Here is an 18,553-nt window from a genome sequence, read left to right as displayed (position 1 = left end):
TTTTTTACAGGTTTGCTCAACCAGAAGCTGATCCTCCCACCTTAGCCTAGTGAATATGTGGGTCACAATAACGTCTTGGTTCGAACATAAGGGATGTACATGGCGTCACGCTTCCATACCTAGTAATTTGCAAAAATAAATGAAAATTAAATTTCTCTATAACCCTAATTTTTTAAAATTATACTTTCACTTTAACGAACCAACTCCAACCACAATTACCACCCACAAAATGTTACTTCTCTGTGAAACCCAAACCCCAATTAGGAAAAAAATCAATTTACTAATTTTACCCTAATTATCAAACCCTAAGCGTTATTAACATTAAACAAACAAATCCAACAAAAAATAACTTAAACTAGTTCCAAAAATCAACTTTTTAAACAAGAAAGGAAAAAAAAAAACCATTACTTTTTTTACTCCACTTACGCACAACAACCAAAAAGGTAACCAAAAAGTACCAAAAAGAAAAACAAAAGACGTAAATGAAGATCTGTAAAAAAAATGGAGTATATGAAGAATATACCTTCTGCAGAAGTTTCAGTTCCTCTTGGGAATTTTCATGGTGGTAATACTGGTCACATGCTATGTTTAAAAATGGAGTAAATGAAGAGGACAAAGGTAGCAGTGATTTAAATAAGGAGTTAAAGAGTATAAGTACAATGAAAGAAGACAGAGAGTTGATAAAACCCGCCAAATAAATCGCCCAAATGAAGTTAATCATTAGGTGGTGTTTCGTGTGGCACACACGCCTAGGAATACGCACCAAACGGCGCGTTTCACAGAAATTTCCTAAAAAGTAACGGCCGTCCATTTTGAGTACCCAATCTATAACTTTTTAAAGTTCAGTACCCAAACTGGAACAAATAGCAAAGTTCAGTACCCTGTTGTATCCTTAACTTTGTTTACTTCACCTTATTTTTGCTGATATGATTTAAATTCATTTTTTCTTTTTTAATCTGATATGATCTAATATGATTTAATCTTAACTTATTTAATCTGATCTAATCTGATTTGAACTTATCTACTTTGTACTTGCCTTTCATAAAATATAATACTATTACTAATATTATTATTATGCACAATTTTTAATAATAAAAATAAAAATAAAATAAAAATAGTAGTAATAATAATACAATAATAATAATTATTATTATAGTAATAACATAATTAGTTTTTTTTGAAAAGAACACGTAGTATATGAACATATAATTAAAAATAAAAGAACACACAGATGTAGGTAAAAAAAATTATTGTTTGTGGTAAAAAGAACATATTGTTCATGTTTGAAGTTCGTTTATAATAAGAATTTAGGTTGTAATGAAAAGAATATATATAATGATAATAATAATAATAATAATAATAAAAGAACATATTGTTCATGTCTAAGATCGGTTCATAATAAAAATTTAGGTTGTGATGAAAAGAACATATAATGATAATAAATATAAAAAGAACATATATTGAAAAACCACACTAATTCTATTTAAATAACTCAAGCTTTGGGTGTTGTTCTTAATGCTATCAAGGACAGGAAGGAACCTTGGTTTCCTGATGATTTACCAACTGAGTCCTCATCCTCTGAAGAAGATGAAATTGTGAAAGATGAAGTAATAGATCTGGTGAGTTCAGATGAAGAAGTAAAAGAAAAAGTTATTTTCAAAACTCCCATAAAACCCCCACTCTCTGTCTCTAAAAACCCTAGTTCTGAACGCATTACTGTTTGTGCTCTTCTTTGTATGGACTCTGAGATGAGTTATTATTCATATAGCCAAAAAGGAAAGGCTAAGGTGGGTTCTTTTATGGAAAGTGGTGGAAGTGGGAGAAAATCCTACCTCAAATCTGGTTCAAAGAGGAGGGGGAACTAATAGTGATTGGTGGTGGTGAATTTAACAAAAATTCTTGTAAGGGAGGTTTGACTACTGTCCCTTTGTTATCTTTATTTTATTCGATTTTTTTGCATGACAATATTTTGCCTTCTCGTTGTTTTTATGTTGCTGGTTTGTGTTGGATAAGCTTGGATTATGTTGGTTTAGGCTAGTTTCTGATGGTTTTTCTGTTCTGTTTTTCTGTTTTGATGCTTATTACCTATTCTGCTTCTGTTCTTCTGTTTTAATGCTTATGGATTTTCTGCTTCTGTTGGTGATGTTCAATCTTTTGGTGATGTTCAATCTTTCTGTTGGTGATGTTTAATCTTTGGGTTTGTGTTGGATAAGCTTGGATTATGTTGAAGTATGAGTCCTTATGATTCTGATACATTGGTTGGATGCTTGTGTTGTTGCAAGCTGTTGGATATATTGGTTGGATGCTTGTGTTGTTGGAAACTGTTGGTTGTTTTGGTTGATTAAGGGTTCTGTTGAGCTTGACTTAGAGTTTAAGGGTGATGTCAATTTGATGAATGATGAGTTATGACTAGAGAAAGCACTTTTGTTGTTATTCTATATTGAGTCCCCCGTTTTTTTTAAATCACTCCCTAATCCATATGATGAAGGACTCACCAATAACTTGAAGTGAGTCAATGATTTGCTCGGCATTGTGCCTTGAGGTGTGAATGAATTGATCTCCTTCATAAGTTAAAAGTTTCCCTGATGGATTTTAGAAGGTCAAATGATGTCTTAACATGATTGATTGTGAATGTGGTTTTTTTTTCTACTTCATACATGCCTCAGTCCCTAAAACTTAAGGAAACAATTAAAATGATGTCAATAAGAAACACAATTGAAAATAGAATAAGCATAATGATTCATAGAAACTGGATTTACAAACCTACATTCCTCCACTACATTTACAAAGCTTAGGTTTGGTTTGCAGATTAACAAAACTTCCTACTTCAATGTAATGACTATGTATTTACCAAAAAAAACATCTTTCACTGTATATAACCATCAATTGCTTTTCAAAAACTTGCATACAAAATTCACCCACTTTGATCTTCTTCCAAAAAACTGTTTTCTTCACAAAAAATGCGAACATACTATTCACTTTACTCTTCATCAATAACCCCCTCAATGTCAAAGTACTCAAGTTCTTCAATTTGATTTGGTAACTTATCATTCAAATATTGCACAACTTCATCCACAATAACTTGATCAAATTGGACATTTTTGGGGAGAAGACCCAACCGTTCTAATCTTGCTTTTTCATTATGAGGGTTCTTGTAATTATTACATCTTTTCACCTTTAGAATCTTAACCATAACCCACTTTAACTGTAACCATGTGTATTTCATAACATTAGGATCAAATTTATCATATGCATCTTGCACATATTCAATGAGCTCATCTATGTTCTTAGGAAAAGTTTGATAAATTAAAGCTTGTATGGCTCTAAAAAAAACCCTAAATCAAGAACATTTAAATCTGGGGACTAAGCTGGCTGTTGAATGAGCTTGATTTTGAATCCATTCTGAGTGGCTGCTGCCTTGAATGCCTCATCATTTCCTTGTATGTAAGGCCTTGCATTGTCCAGTTGGATGAATATTTCCTTAGACAGACCAACATGCCATTTACTCATTACAGCTGTGATTACATGTTGTATAATCATGTCCCTGATGACCTTCTGAGTGATCTATCCAACAGCATTGGTTTATATAGTGCCCTTTTCTCTATTTTTGCTATTTTTTTGCTGCCACCTTCTCTACAAAAGGAAAGATACCAAACTTGCCATCATGAATCAGATTACCTTGAGCATCATAAATTGATTTTGAAGTCACCCCCATAAACATGGCTTTAATCTTGAATCTCTTCGATTGACAACACCTATATGGATCATCTTCCCTTGGCAATAAATAAAATCTCCTTGTATTTGGGTTCAAGTTGAACCATTTCTCATCAATGTGTATTATGTTCTCCATGTCTATAAACTGTGCTTGTTCAGTGGGTGTGCCAGGCAGAATGTGGGATAGAACCCACTTTATACTCTCCAATTTGTGAGTCTCTGTCAAACTTGGATGATTACTACTTGTATGACTTCTCAACTTCCCCTTTTTGAGCAGTCTATAAACTGCTGAAGGAGACACTTTCAATGCCCCTGCAAAGCATCTAACTGAAGTGCGTAAATTTAGGGGCACTGATTGGAGAAACTCCTCAGTATATTCCTTTGGTCTCTTCCGATCCCCACAGTTCCCTTTTTTCTTGACCTGACATCAATGACATCACCCTTAGCTCTTTGTTTGCATGCTCTTTTCCATAATCTCTCTATTGTGTATCTTGAAACACCGTACTTCTGTGTTGTCTTCTTCATAGCACCATATGGTAATGTTCCTTTCTCTTCCATAGATAACAATTCATCTATAGCTTTCATTCTGTTGTCATGTTTCATCTCTGGTTTAATTCTTTTGTTTTGTTGTTCTGTATCAGATTCTGGTTCGAGAGGAGATCTAAGTGTCGAAGTTGGGCACCATCTCTTGAAGTAGTTGTAGGTAGTACTCATCCTAGTCCTCTTCATCAACAACATGATTGTAGATTTCCTGTGCTGCTTCCATTTTGTCCAGATGCAACAACTGGTTATGACATTAACAAACTCTTTTTTTTTGCCTTAGTGTTTGGTTGGTTTATATAGTGTTGCGTGTGTGCAGTGAATATGTTTTTTGGAGAATGTTCTCTGCCTTATGTAAGCATTATGGTTGGTAGGAAAAACTGAATTTTTTGGGGAATGTCTGTAACCCTTAAGTAGGGAAAACATAGATTTGGTGGTAGTTGGAACATTTGGTTAAGTGCTTTCAAATTTTAGAGGGAAGCCAAAAAATTTTGTAATGTTGAAAAGGTGAATCATGAAAGCTTAACTCTCTTCTTACACATAACAACTAGCCTTCATATGCACGCGATGCGTGCGTTAATTTCAAAATTTGTTATTCTATTAGATACTCCATTCGTACTTTATTTATGATTAAACTTAAATGTGAAAAATTCAACAGTTAAATGAATTTAGATATATGAATTTGCTAATGTAAAAAAATAAAAATGTTGTGAGTGATTGTTAACATTAATTTTTTGTGAATGAATATTGAACAGAAAGAGCAAAAATAATGAGTTGGTTTAACTGAATTAAAGAGTATCAAAGGTAGTGAATGTTCAGACTTTTCATGTGCACGTTATATATGCCATCTTTTTTTATAAGATATAAATATTTTGTCTATTTAATTTTTGATTGAAGTATTTGATGCATATACCATTTTAAACTTGTTTAAAATAGCAAGTTGGAATGAGAATTTTTAAATGATTTGCTTTTGTAATTTTTTTATTCCATTAATTAGATCATTAAGGTTATTTTGGTCACTTCAAAAGAGGACACCACACCTCCTCCCTTGACTTATATAATAGAGATAATGTACTTAGAGATACAAACCAAGAAGTGAATTCTCACTAGAACGACAATTTCATCATTTTTATATGCTTATGATTAGTAATTTTGGAGAAATGGGTAGCTTTTAAGAAGACACCTTTTGATGAGATGGAAGGATTTACGTTAATTATTGAAAGAACAAATTTAATTTATATATCTATACTAATATATTTAAAGACCTTTTTAATCAAGGAATGGTGTCACATGTCGCTCTCACTTAAGATGTTTTGTTACACATAATCCTTATATAACAAAAAAAAAAGTAAATACATTGTATATGATTTGATCAGATGACTTCAAGTTTATATATTATAGTATTACCCACTAAACCAAATGATATTTGGTAATATTATTTTAAAGTGAAATATTAATAATGAAAACTATAAGTATCCGGGACATAGCGTGGGCCTATAAAATAGTTAAGTCATGGTAAGCAGCTTAAAACTACTTAAAACTTACATGTCTCGTTATATCTCAACCTGATTTGGAAAAACACTATTCATTTGAGAAATTAATATAAATGTAGAGGTAATTTTTGTGTGAAAATATCTTCAAGGTTTAGTGTTGAAATCTAAAGAAAATTAATTTGGTTCGAAGTATTTTCAACATACTACTTCCATTTTATAAGGAAGTTGAAGTATGTATCGCATCCTTCCGCGTGCGAAGGACAGAAACATAGATATAGGAGATTTCTTAGTGTATGGAATATTATTTCTTGCCCATCAAAATAGTGGCGCAAGTTTTCCCTGTATACCTTCCTTGATTGTAGGCAATCATTCCTCCCTACCAATTACATCACCAATTTCAAAAGTTAGAAAGTCATCTCTAACAAGAACACAAAAAACAACAAATTTTGCATACAAAGATCATTCATTTTTTTTTTTTCATATGATCATTCATCTTCATTTCCATAACAACTAAAAATCTAAGGAAATTCCATTCATATATTTGTACCTTTGTCATCAATATTTTTCAATTCCCATGAGAAGTAATGTTATCTTTTGAGCTTCATATGCATAAAACTTCGACATTCGAAAATTATATAAGTTTATTAATGTTGGTTCGTACCAAAAAATAGAATTCATAGGATTTTCTTATCATCATGTTTTTCATTGTTGTTGGTTTAACTAAAACTGAGAAGCTTTTTTGAGGCCTTTGTAAAAAATAATATGAAGGAAGTAAGGGTTTGTCATTTTCGTCTTTTAAGATTGGTTGTATTGATAATCTTTGTTGTGGTATTATTATCCACAAGTGTTGTTTATTCTCAAGATGATTTAGATGAAGATACTAGCCAAGCTAAAAGCCCAGCAGCACTTCAAGTTGTTGCACATATGTTGTACAACCAAATAGCTAATGTCACTCATGTCTTTGAGCCAGATATCAGGAAACATTTGGGCTTCTGCATAAAGGATGTGTATGTCATTTAATTTCTACACAAATTTTATCATAAATTTTGGAGGATGATTTCACATGTTTTTAATTCCTTTCTTTTCAGGCAAACTGATTGGAATTCAGCTTTCAATTTTTCAAGTGATCTTGGATTTTTGACAGATTGCATGCAGAAAACGAAAGGCAAAATTCTCAAAATTTTGATTCTTTATTTACCTATATATAATATCTTTCTATGAGAATGAGTCTATTGATTAGAATAATGAATCTAAAATATGTATCATGACGATGGAAGATAAGATGAATTCCTAATCTAATCCAAATTATGACAATATAATGTGTTAGTTAACCTTTGATGTTATTAATGGTGGTATGCATTACATATTAGTATATTGAATACAAAACATTGTTGGGTTGTGTTTTTTTCCGGGTTTATGTGTATTGGTTGATGTCATGAACGTTATAATGGTCTATATTCTCTAGTAAGATGGCCACCCTCCAAAATATACTAAGAGTTAGGTATGTTGATGAGTCCTTTAAACTAGTTTTCTCGAGAATATGATACATATAATCTTAAAAAGTAAATTGAGAATATGATACATATACTCTTAAAAAGTAAATTGAGAGCGTTATTCCTCTTACAATACTTAGTTTAGGATGAACTTGGTTTAAGGAAATATTTGCTTCTTACATTGTATCATTCAATCCTAACAAATGACATTTTATTTCTTTACTTGAGTTCAATGGCGGATCTTCATTGGGGTAGGCTCAGGCCCGTAGCAAAGGGTGTGCAAAGTGACCCTTTGCACAGGGCCCCCAACCTAAAAAAAATTGGTTTAATTTGGAGGGCCCAATTTTCTATTTTCTGCTTTGTAATTTGAGATCTGTAAAGGAAATTCTAGCCCATACTTCATGTTTCAATTCTTCCGTCTGCAATATTTCCTTCTTCGTAATCACGCCACTAATTACTCTTTCCTCAAACTCTCCCTCTATCTTGATTCACGCTCCATTATTCATTGATTCACCTTCCTCATTCTTCAAATCTTTCAAACTTTTTGATTCTTCGATCAATTCTTTCTCGAATTTTTTTTATCTTCATCAATTTTCTCTATTATCTATGGAAAGTTGGGTTTTTTTTCTCTGTTTAACGGGAAAAAAATTATCTTTACCCAATTTGAGATTGTCATTTATTATCAATGGCAAGCAACGATTAATGTTAATTTCTCCTAATTTCTTCCTATCAAACGGCTAAATTTTGAGAGGACTATATAAAGGAGTAATCTTCAAAATTCTTAATCATCTACTTCCCAATTCTCAATCAATACATGCAAAGAAAGTGGAATATACAAGACTCAATCATCTCAATTTTCATTGACAATCTTGAATTCAAGTAAGTAGTATTTTAATTTTCTTGATTCTGTTTTAATTTTAAATTTCATTTTTTTTCTGCAATTTTGATCGAATTTTGAAAAGGTATTGCTAATTACAATTTCGAAAAATTCAAGGTGCTTGTTGTTGCTAATTATACAAAGTATTCATCTGCTTATCGGGTTGAATCATCGACTTGGACCTCATTGGAATGTTGCTCTCTGAAATATTGGTTAAAAAAAGGCCAACACGTTGAGATGGGGGTTGATTTTGTGAATTCTAATTGCTTGAATAACCATTGCCGTAAATAAAAACTGGATTTTTAATCTTCTTTATTCTACTGCCACATGTAATTAGACTCTCATTGAGAAATTGACAAAGGCGTGGTGTATATATTGAAGATTTGGTTATTGTTATGTAATTCAATAAATGTTTCTTGATTCCTCTTGATGCATGTGAAATTGTGAATGATTGTGCCCTCAAGTTTTTTTTTCCATTAATTTATTCATCTTGTCCACCATAGTAGTATATGCAGTATATGTTTATGGTATTTGAACGGTTTCATCCCAAGTCTTTACCACTGCCATTGTTTGTTTCTCTTTAATTAATTTCTCTGATTTACTTCATCTGATTAATTTCAGATTTTTATTTTTTTCCAATTATGTGTATCTTTATGCTTGGATTTAAGTAGTTTTATTTTTAAATTGTATAAGAATTTATCAGTTAGCAACTTAATTGACATATATTTTCTGCAAATCTGCAATTTTTCTATGCGACTTAATTTGCGATTAAGCAGTTTGAGAATTTTAATGCGACTATAAGATTTAATTGATAATTTTGCTTCAAAGAATGCTACTAGAACCGCACTTTTTAGATAGAAGGTTGTTATAAAGTTTAATTTGTATTAATTTACTATTATTGATTTGAATAAAAATTTGAAAATTATGGTGTTTAAAAAAATATGTTGAAAATGAATATGTATATGTATAGGGTCCAATTTTGATTTTAGAACAGGGCCCCATAAATCACTAAGACGGCCCTGGGTAGGCTTGGGCCTGGCCCCCTATAGGTTTTTTTTTTTAAAAAAATCAAGTCTTGTAGTTTAGAGCCCAAAATCCGACATACAAAAACAAGTTACATGGCATCATAATATGTTATTGTGGAAAAATTTGGCCTATATAACAAATCTTTCAAGATCCGTCACTGCTTGAGTTAGCTTATAAATTTTATGATTTTGCTTTTGGATCATTATAATGAATGTAACTTTGTTTCTCTGAATGTTAACAGATGTTCCAAAAAGAGTATGTACAGCAGCCGAAGTGAAGATATACATGACTAGTTTGCTTGACGGGACTAGAAAGAGTTCAAATTACTTAAAACCAAATAAGAATTGTAATTTGAGCTCATGGGTTGATGGTTGTGAGCCAGGTTGGGCATGTAGTGTTGGTAAAGACAATAAAGTTGATATGAAGAACACAAGGGATATTCCTGATAGAACTCAAGATTGTCAACCTTGTTGTGCTGGATTTTTTTGCCCCAAGGGTGTTACTTGCATGATCCGTAAGTAACTTCATATCCATTTTAAAACATGAACTTCAATTCTCCAATTATTAAATTCTTCACAAGATACTAATCAATAAGGTAGGATCATAATCGAGATATATAATTTGATTAAGAAAATAAATTTTATAATGTAATATATAGGGTTATTATTTTATCTTTTTTTTCGTTTATCCAGGAGAGAAAAACATGGTGAACTCCTACTGCAAGGGTCGTTATTATTTTATTTTTAATTTATATCTTAAACTTCTTAAACTATCTCTTTCTTTTTTGTTTACTAGTAAAAGGAGACCTTATTACTCGTCAAATCAAATACTTTACAATTCAGTATCTCATTCTCTATCACTATTGCTTACTCTTTTAGGAATAAAAACTATTTATCCTTTAAACCTTTTCCTCTTTAACCTACTAAGATACAAGTATTGCATATACTTTGGCAAAAATATATATTTTGGCAAAAGTACCACATAGAAAAAAAATACTTCATTCGTTCCATAATAAGTGAAACACTTCTCTCTTTTATGTGAGAGCTTTTTTAGAGAAGTATTTCACTTATTATGGAACGGAGGAAATACTAGGATATGAACTTATGATAAAAATCAAGTCATAAACAACCACCATATTATAATCATTGATGCATCAAGCAACCAATTTGTGTTAATTCATTATTCATCAAAATCAAACTGAAGTATTAGTATGGGAGCAGTTAAAGTATCGTTTTCATATTAAACTAGTTATTAGGCCCGGGCTATGCCCCGGGTAAGGAAAATTTTCATTTATTAATATTAGAATTTAAGATGATAACACTAAATATTATTTGGTCTAGTGGTTAAGACTTTAGTGTATGTTCTTGAAGTTTCGGGATCAAACCTTACACCATGCATATATTAATTTAGATTCTTCAACCAAGTACCTTTTTACAAGTCTTATTATATTAATTGCCACATAGAAATATCCAATAACAGATCTTTGTTTTAATATTCACTTTTCATGTAGCTTGTCCGTTGGGATCTTATTGTCCATTTGCTGAACTAAATAAAACCACAGGAAGATGTGATCCGTAAGTCATGATTCCTCTTGAGCTCTTTATTTGTATGACTTGTAAAATATTATTTGTAGTATAAGATTCAAATACTAGATATATTTCTACAGATATGCATACCAAATACCACCTGGGAAGCCAAATCATACTTGTGGTGGAGCTGATGTGTGGTCAGATGTTGTTAATAGCGATGAAGTTTTTTGCTCACCTGGATCATATTGTCCGTCTACAACAGAAAAACTTTCGTGTAGTTTTGGGTATATATTACTTTATTACAAACTTTTCCATAATTTTAAATCTTATTAATTCTAAAAGCATTTATGAGTTGCGCCATATCATATACTTAAATTTATACCTTCTTATGAATTACTCCCTCCGTCCCATAATATAGTGCTTGTTTCTTTTTTCACGGTCTCCAAAACGTAACTTTGACCTTTAATATCTTCAATTCCTTATTAATAAAAAATATAAAAAGTTGATATTATGAAACTACACATTGAGACGAATCTAACAAGATCCTACATGAATATGTTTTTTTATATATACAAATGAGAATATTCGGTCAAAGATTTTAAAGTTTGACCACCAAAAATGAAATAGGCACTATATTATGGGACGGAGGGAGTAGTCGATAATCCGTCCCTGATTGGTCGCAAAATGCCTTTTGTGACGGAATATCTATATTTAGCGACTGATTTTTCCAGCTAAAGACCCATCTTCTTGTAGTGATAAGTATACTTTTATTCCCACCATGAAGGTATAATAGACTTTTAATCGATTTCTTTGATGTATTGTCCATATGTATAGTTAAATGTTACAAAAATTATTAAAAGAGACGATCTAATTTTAATATAAAAGTAGACCTAGTCACTAAATGGATTAAAATAATCACCGAAAGAAATTAACCTAGTCACTATTGGGTTAATTCTCTTTTTAATATTGGGCTTACCATTGCCTAATTTTAATTTAAAAGTAGGCGGTCTCTTACAAGACAAACTCTAAATGTTATATGACACACCATGACATCTTTATGTGTTAATCCTATACTCTTTTCAATTTCCAGGCATTATTGTAGAAAAGGTTCGACAGAAGAATTATGTAAGTATTACAATTATGTTCACATAGAAATAGATTATTGTAGTACATGTATAATGTGATTTAACTATATGTATTTTCCCTAATACTATAATATGTAGGAGGTCTGAATTTTCTAATTATTGCAAAAGTGTTATGATTTCTTTTATCTTTTACTTGCAGCATGCTTCAAATTGGCTAGCTGCAATCCAAAAACTACAAATCAAAATATACATGCCTATGGTATATTGCTCATTGTAAGTATTTTACACCCATCATATTAATTTAAAGTATGAAGTCCAACTTGTACTTTAGATTCATTATTTACTCCAATACATTAGAACATACTTCTTCCATTTCAAAATAAATGAAACGCTTAATTCTTTTATGTAAGAGCTTTTTGTGGACAACGTTTTATTTATTTCAAAACGAAAAAGGTATGAAAATTTTCAATAGTTAATGATGTGTTAATGTAGTGTTTGGAAAATAACAATGTAATTTCAACAACTGATGTATTGATGTGGTTTATGTATCTTTCTTTAATCGTAACTGAATCATATATATACAAGTTGACCAACACATTGAATGATAATTGTAGGCTATATTAAGTACGAGCCTACTTCTTGTATACAATTGTTCAGATCAAGTACTTACTACTCGAGAAAGAAGGCTAGCAAGGTCTAGAGAGCGCGCAATAAGAAGTGCAAAGGAAACTGCGCAAGCTCGTGAAAGATGGAAAGTAGCAAAGGACAATGCTAGGAAACGAGCCATTGGTTTACAACAACAATTGTCACGTACATTCTCTAAGAAAAAATCCACACGACAAGAAACATTAAAAGGTTTCTTCGGCCAGAAATCATCTGCAAGTAACGATGCAATACCTCCAACGCCGAATACAGATCCGAAATCGAAAAAGAAACAACCGAGCAATCTAACAAAAATGATGCAAGAAATTGAAGATGATCCTGATAATAACGAGGGTTTTAATATGGAGATAGGAGATAAGAATATTAAGAAACAATTCAAAGCTAAAGAATTACACACACGTAGTCAAATTTTTAAGTATGCATATGGACAACTTGAGAAAGAAAAAGCAATGCAACAAGAAAATAAGAATCTTACATTTTCTGGAATCATTTCTATGGCAACTGATACTGATGTTCGTAAAAGACCTTTATTAGAGGTTGCTTTTAAAGATTTGACACTTACTTTAAAAGGAAAGAACAAACATTTATTACGATGTATTACTGGTAAAATTATGCCTGGTCGAGTTTCTGCAGTTATGGGTCCTTCTGGTGCAGGAAAAACTACTTTTCTTTCTGCTGTTACTGGAAAAGCAACAGGGTGTAATATAACTGGTAAAATTCTAATCAATGGCAAGAATGAATCCATTCACTCTTATAAAAGGATTATTGGCTTTGTCCCACAAGATGATATTGTGCATGGAAACTTGACTGTTGAAGAAAATCTAAGATTCAGTGCTCGATGCAGGTAATCTAAATTATTCTGATACTAAATTATTATTATTATTATTTGATAGAAAGTAGCATATATTCATAGTAAATTATTAAAATCTAAGTTTATTTAAGACTGCTTTTGGCACATAATAGGTCAATTTAAGTATTTATTAGTAAGTGTAAATGTCAAATCACCAACTCAATCAAAAGCTTAAACTGATGGTTGAGGCCTCAGAAATATATCTATACTCTATCACAATATTATTCCACTGAAAAAGAAGGGGTGGATGAAATTAGAACCCGTGACCTTTTTGTCACGCTGGCTCTTGATACCATGTCAAATGATCAACTCAACCAAAAGCTTAAGCTGATTGTTGAGGCGGTCCCAAAAATAGATCTATACTCTATCAGTAAACATACATATACTCATAAATATAATTATATTATTATAGCTCACGTTAATATTGGTTCAGGTTAATTTAGGTTGAGTCTTTTTCCAGTCTTATTGATTTGGGTTTGGCTCAGGTTTGCTCTATTCGTTTGGGGTTTTGGATAACCTAAGGTTAACATTCTTTGACACAAAATCAAATCTCAGGCTGAATAATTTTCTTAGGTTTTCTATCAAACATGTCGCTTTAGAGGTTGAAATACTTAGAATAGTAGCATATATATAACATTAGGAACATTGATGATGCATAAGAAATAATATATTCTCAGGATACATACATGCATATGTAACGTGCTTATAATAAACGCCCTCATGTGTAACTCAAACTGTAGGTTACCTGGTGATCTTCCAAAGGCAGATAAGGTTCTCGTTGTTGAAAGAGTAATTGAGGCGTTAGGATTACAAGCAATTCGAGATTCTTTAGTTGGAACAGTTGAGAAAAGAGGAATCTCTGGAGGACAAAGAAAACGAGTTAATGTAGGATTGGAAATGGTTATGGAGCCTTCACTTTTGATTTTAGATGAGCCTACTTCTGGTTTAGATAGTTCATCATCTCTTCTACTCCTAAGAGCACTTAGACGTGAAGCTCTTGAAGGCGTGAATATATGTATGGTCATCCATCAACCAAGGTACTCCCTCTATTTTTTCTTATTTATTGTCCAAGGTATTGGCCTCAATATATGTATGGTGATAGACGTTGTAATGTAGAAAAGGACTATAATCCCATGTTACTCAGACACGGATTGAGTGTGAAGTCGGATACGGGTGTCCAAGTGTCCAACTCGGCTATTTTGTAAAAAAAAATAAATCAAGTTTTTAGTTTAAAATGAAGTATCCAAGTAAAGTGTCATGTTGGACACGACACGACACCCTGTTTTTGAGGTAATGAAAGGTGTCGGAGTAACACTACGAATAATCAACAAAGCTTTTAACGTTACATATAGCGTCCTTGAACTATTTATTTTCTAAAATCTTAATGTATATTGTACTGTTCTCTAGCTATGCATTGTTCAAGATGTTCGACGACTTCATATTACTTGCAAAAGGAGGTCTTACAGTGTACCATGGCGCAACAAAGAAAGTAGAAGAGTATTTTGCAGGCTTAGGTATCATTGTACCTGAGAGAGTTACTCCTCCAGATCATTATATTGATATCTTAGAAGGAATTATTAAGTCAGGATCTAATGTTACACGTGAACAACTTCCTGTAAGATGGATGCTTCATAATGGTTATCCTGTACCACCAGACATGTTACATCTATGTGATGAAATTTCTAGCACTTCTCCTGAGGGTTCTACTAAACCTGGTGATAAACGTCTTGAAAAGTCTTTCATTGGAGATCTTCTTCAAGAAATCAAGTGTGCAGTTGTATTAAGACGAGAGCATCTCATGCACAATTTCTTAACAAAACAAGATTTATCTAATCGAATACCCCCAGGAATTACACGACAATACAGATATTTTTTAGGAAGGTATTTTTCTTTCTCTTTTCGACTATTAAAAACACCGGTCTTTATTAGTTTACCCCTTTCTTTTGCACAGAGTTTTAAGAGAATAATGTGAGTTCACTCATGGTACACCCGGGTGTACCATGAGCATGGTACACCCAGGGGTATTTTTGTAATAAATTAAAACTTCATGTGCTCATTTGACACCAAATTTGCTCATATGGGCATTTTGCTCATTTACTCATTTACTCATTTGCTCATTTTGCTCATTTTGTAATAAAAGTGTTTGCTCATTTTCTTAAATGAGTAGGAATGTTTGCTCATCTGCTCATTTGTTCATTTTGCTCATTTGTTCATTTTGCTCATTCGCTCATTTTGCCTTGGGTATACCATGAGCATGGTACACCCAGGTGTACTATAAATATTCTCGAATAATGTTGTGGGTCGTAAAGAAAGAGAAACTATTATATTATATTCAAGTTGAATGTATGTGTGATGAAAAGTTAGTAGTCCCATTTCAAAAATAGAAACAAAAGAAAGGGGTAAACTAATAAGGGACATCCTAAAAAGGAATACGGGTAAACTAATAAAGACCGGAGGAAGTATATAATTACAGGCTTTAGTGAATCATTGAGAATGATATTAGATTTATTAGTTTTGCAAATTTTTTTAGTAATTGAAAAAAAAAATTCTCATCTACAATCTATTAAAAAATACTCGATTCAAGATAAGAACAGAATCACACGAATAATTGTTAATTTATTATTAAAAAAATCAATATTTAGTCGTTTCAAGCTTACATGTAATCTTTATAAATTCATGTAAATTATCAAATCAATAGAAAAGTCTTATCAAAGTAGTCAATTTTCGATCAAGTTAAATAAACAAGTGTAAGTGAAGCTATGAAGTATGTTACTCTTACATAATTGTACTGTATTTAGCCTAATTTTTTAAAATCATTGTTATTCCAATCTATTCACACAGAATAATTTAATTAATTTATTTCTTTTTTAGAGTTGGGAAGCAAAGACTTCGTGAAGCCAAATTACAAGCTGTGGATTATTTGATTCTACTACTTGCTGGAGCTTGCTTAGGAACTCTTGCTAAAGTGAGTGATGAGACATTTGGTGCGCTTGGTTACAACTATACCGTAATTGCCGTATGTAAGTACTCCACTTTCATGACCTAAATCATACTTCCTCCGTCTTATTTTTAGGAAGTTCTAAAATACTTATCAAGTTTTCATACTTAAACAACAAAATATTTTTTAAATGACACTAAATTCAATTCTTACTGTGTGAAAAGTAATATAGAAAGTAGAAAATATGACAATAAATAATGTTCCCTTATTTTTTTTTTTACCTATCATTTTTGTTTCTTTTTAATTCACAAACAGTATACTTTAGCATTATTCACATAGTTTATAATGACCATCATCATGACTTATATATAAGAAAATATATAGTCATGGACTAGGATCGATCTTGTTAAATTCATCTCCTTATGTTTTCTAAATATCAAAAGTTTGACATTTTATACTTTTATATAATAAAGATATTAATGGTCCAAAATTATGCATGGACAAGCGTAAAAGTTAAACTAGGTAAATTAAAATAAAGAGAGGTAGTATAAAACTTTTACACACATATTTTTGTAAATTTCCAAATGTTATGTAGTTCTTTGTATCTGATACTTGTGCTTCTTGTTGAATGGCAGCTCTTTTGTGCAAGATTGCAGCTTTGAGATCATTCACGCTTGATAGATTACAATACTGGCGAGAAAGTTCATCAGGCATGAGCAGCTTGGCATATTTTCTGTCCAAAGATACAATTGATCTTTTCAACACCCTTTTTAAGCCTTTGGTTTACCTTGCAATGTTTTACTTCTCCAATAATCCAAGATCAAGTTTTTGGGCCAATTATGCTGTCTTGGTCTGTCTTGTTTACTGTGTGACCGGAATAGCTTATGGATTAGCAATATTTCTCGAGGCAGGCCCCGCCCAACTGGTATATCATATAAATCACTAAAACACTTCAAACATTTCAACCAAAAAAAAAATTATTTTAAATAAGTCAACATTTACACGGTCTTCCCATTTTAAGTCTAATTTTTTATTATCCCGGATTGAGTTAGGCTTGTATGGATGTTTTCAGTTTTCTTCTATTGAGTTTTTTAACCTGTTTGTGACTTGTTTAGTAGGTTATTTCTTATACGTGTTACAATGTCCCACCCCCACCCTCACATCCCTCGCCTGTTTTAGAAGAAGGGAAGTTGTAACACGTATCATAAGTAACATATTAAACAAGTTACAAACAGGTTAAAACTCAATAGAAGAAAACAGACATACAAGTCTAACTCAATCAGGGATAATCAAAAGGTAGATTTAAAATGAGAAGACCACGCAAATGTTGACTTATTTAAAACAATTTTTCCAAAAAAAAAAAACACTTCAAAACACATATTTATTTGTTTGTTTAAAGTATTTTTTATATACCATGTTGTTCATTAACAATAACTTTTATGATATATTACAGTGGTGCGTGCTTCTTCCCGTAGTGTTATCACTCATTGCTAGTCAAGAAAAAGACAGCAAAGTTATGTACGAAATAGGAAAATTTACCTACACAAAATGGGCCCTAGAGGCTTTTGTCATTGCCAATGCTGAGAAGTATGATAAAGTTCTCTCTTAAGATACAATCAATTGTGTTAACATCGTAAATTTATTAGTGATTTAAATAAGTTAATGTTACACGAAATTAACATATAATATCAAGTTCCAATGAAACTTAATGTGTTTATGCAATATTTTGCAGGTATGACGGAGTATGGCTAGTAACTCGTTGCGGCTCTTTGATGCAAAGTGGTTATAGTCTTAATCATTGGAACCGTTGTGTAGTATTTCTCATTATAAGTGGGGTTCTTAGTCGTATCATAGCTTTCGCTTTCATGATAATATTCCAAAAGAAATAGAAACATTACCTAGCAATTTTGTAATGTTAGCGTACAAAAAAAATGTTGTGTGTAGAGATTTTAGTTATTCTTTTGTTTATGGAGGTACCAAACACGTTTTACCTATGAACTCGAAATCAACAAAATCATAGAATGTAAATTCAAACATTCTAAACTGTTTGTTAAGACAGAAATGTACAGAATGCAGGGAGGATTTTCAGTCTCTCAATGTTCTTGTTTTTCAGTCATTCAGCTTGAGATTGTAGCGGAATTAAACAAGGTATATATAAATGTAGATAGCCACTAAGAACACGTGCTGGAGGGAAGGAAACTTCCTAGAAGAAACAGATAAACAATCACATTGGATGAGTTGATTACATCCAGGAATGATTGGAATATATATAAAGCCAAAAAATGATATCAAAAGAATTAGAGGTACGGTAGTAGTAGAGGTATAGCAGTAGTTTTTTTTTTTTG

The 18,553-nt window shown here is 31.7% G+C and overlaps 1 protein-coding gene across 2 annotated transcripts; it reads left to right on the top strand.

Annotated features, from left to right (window-relative positions):
- The first annotated feature begins 5,931 nt into the window (after positions 1–5,931).
- Positions 5,932–18,305, top strand: LOC104898686 (ABC transporter G family member 28). Of its 2 annotated transcripts, XM_010685790.4 has the most exons (14): positions 5,932–6,754; positions 6,836–6,912; positions 9,385–9,657; positions 10,654–10,717; positions 10,810–10,956; positions 11,763–11,797; positions 11,957–12,030; positions 12,372–13,264; positions 14,011–14,307; positions 14,678–15,151; positions 16,142–16,290; positions 16,844–17,133; positions 17,662–17,795; positions 17,941–18,305. In XM_010685790.4, exons 1-14 carry the CDS (start codon positions 6,510–6,512, stop codon positions 18,095–18,097), a joined length of 3,309 nt encoding a protein of 1,102 aa, XP_010684092.1. In that variant the 5' UTR covers positions 5,932–6,509; the 3' UTR covers positions 18,098–18,305. The 2 variants fall into 2 exon arrangements, with proteins under 2 accessions (XP_010684092.1, XP_019106342.1); XM_019250797.3 differs by lacking the exons at positions 5,932–6,754; positions 6,836–6,912 and adding an exon at positions 6,949–8,119.
- The last annotated feature ends 248 nt before the right edge of the window (positions 18,306–18,553 follow it).

The sequence above is a fragment of the Beta vulgaris genome, chromosome 7, assembly GCF_026745355.1.
Source record: "Beta vulgaris subsp. vulgaris cultivar EL10 chromosome 7, EL10.2, whole genome shotgun sequence".
In the NCBI taxonomy this organism is placed as follows: domain Eukaryota; kingdom Viridiplantae; phylum Streptophyta; class Magnoliopsida; order Caryophyllales; family Amaranthaceae; genus Beta; species Beta vulgaris.
The sequence above is the reverse complement of the archived record's forward strand: the minus strand, read 5'-3'. Positions and strand labels throughout refer to the sequence as shown.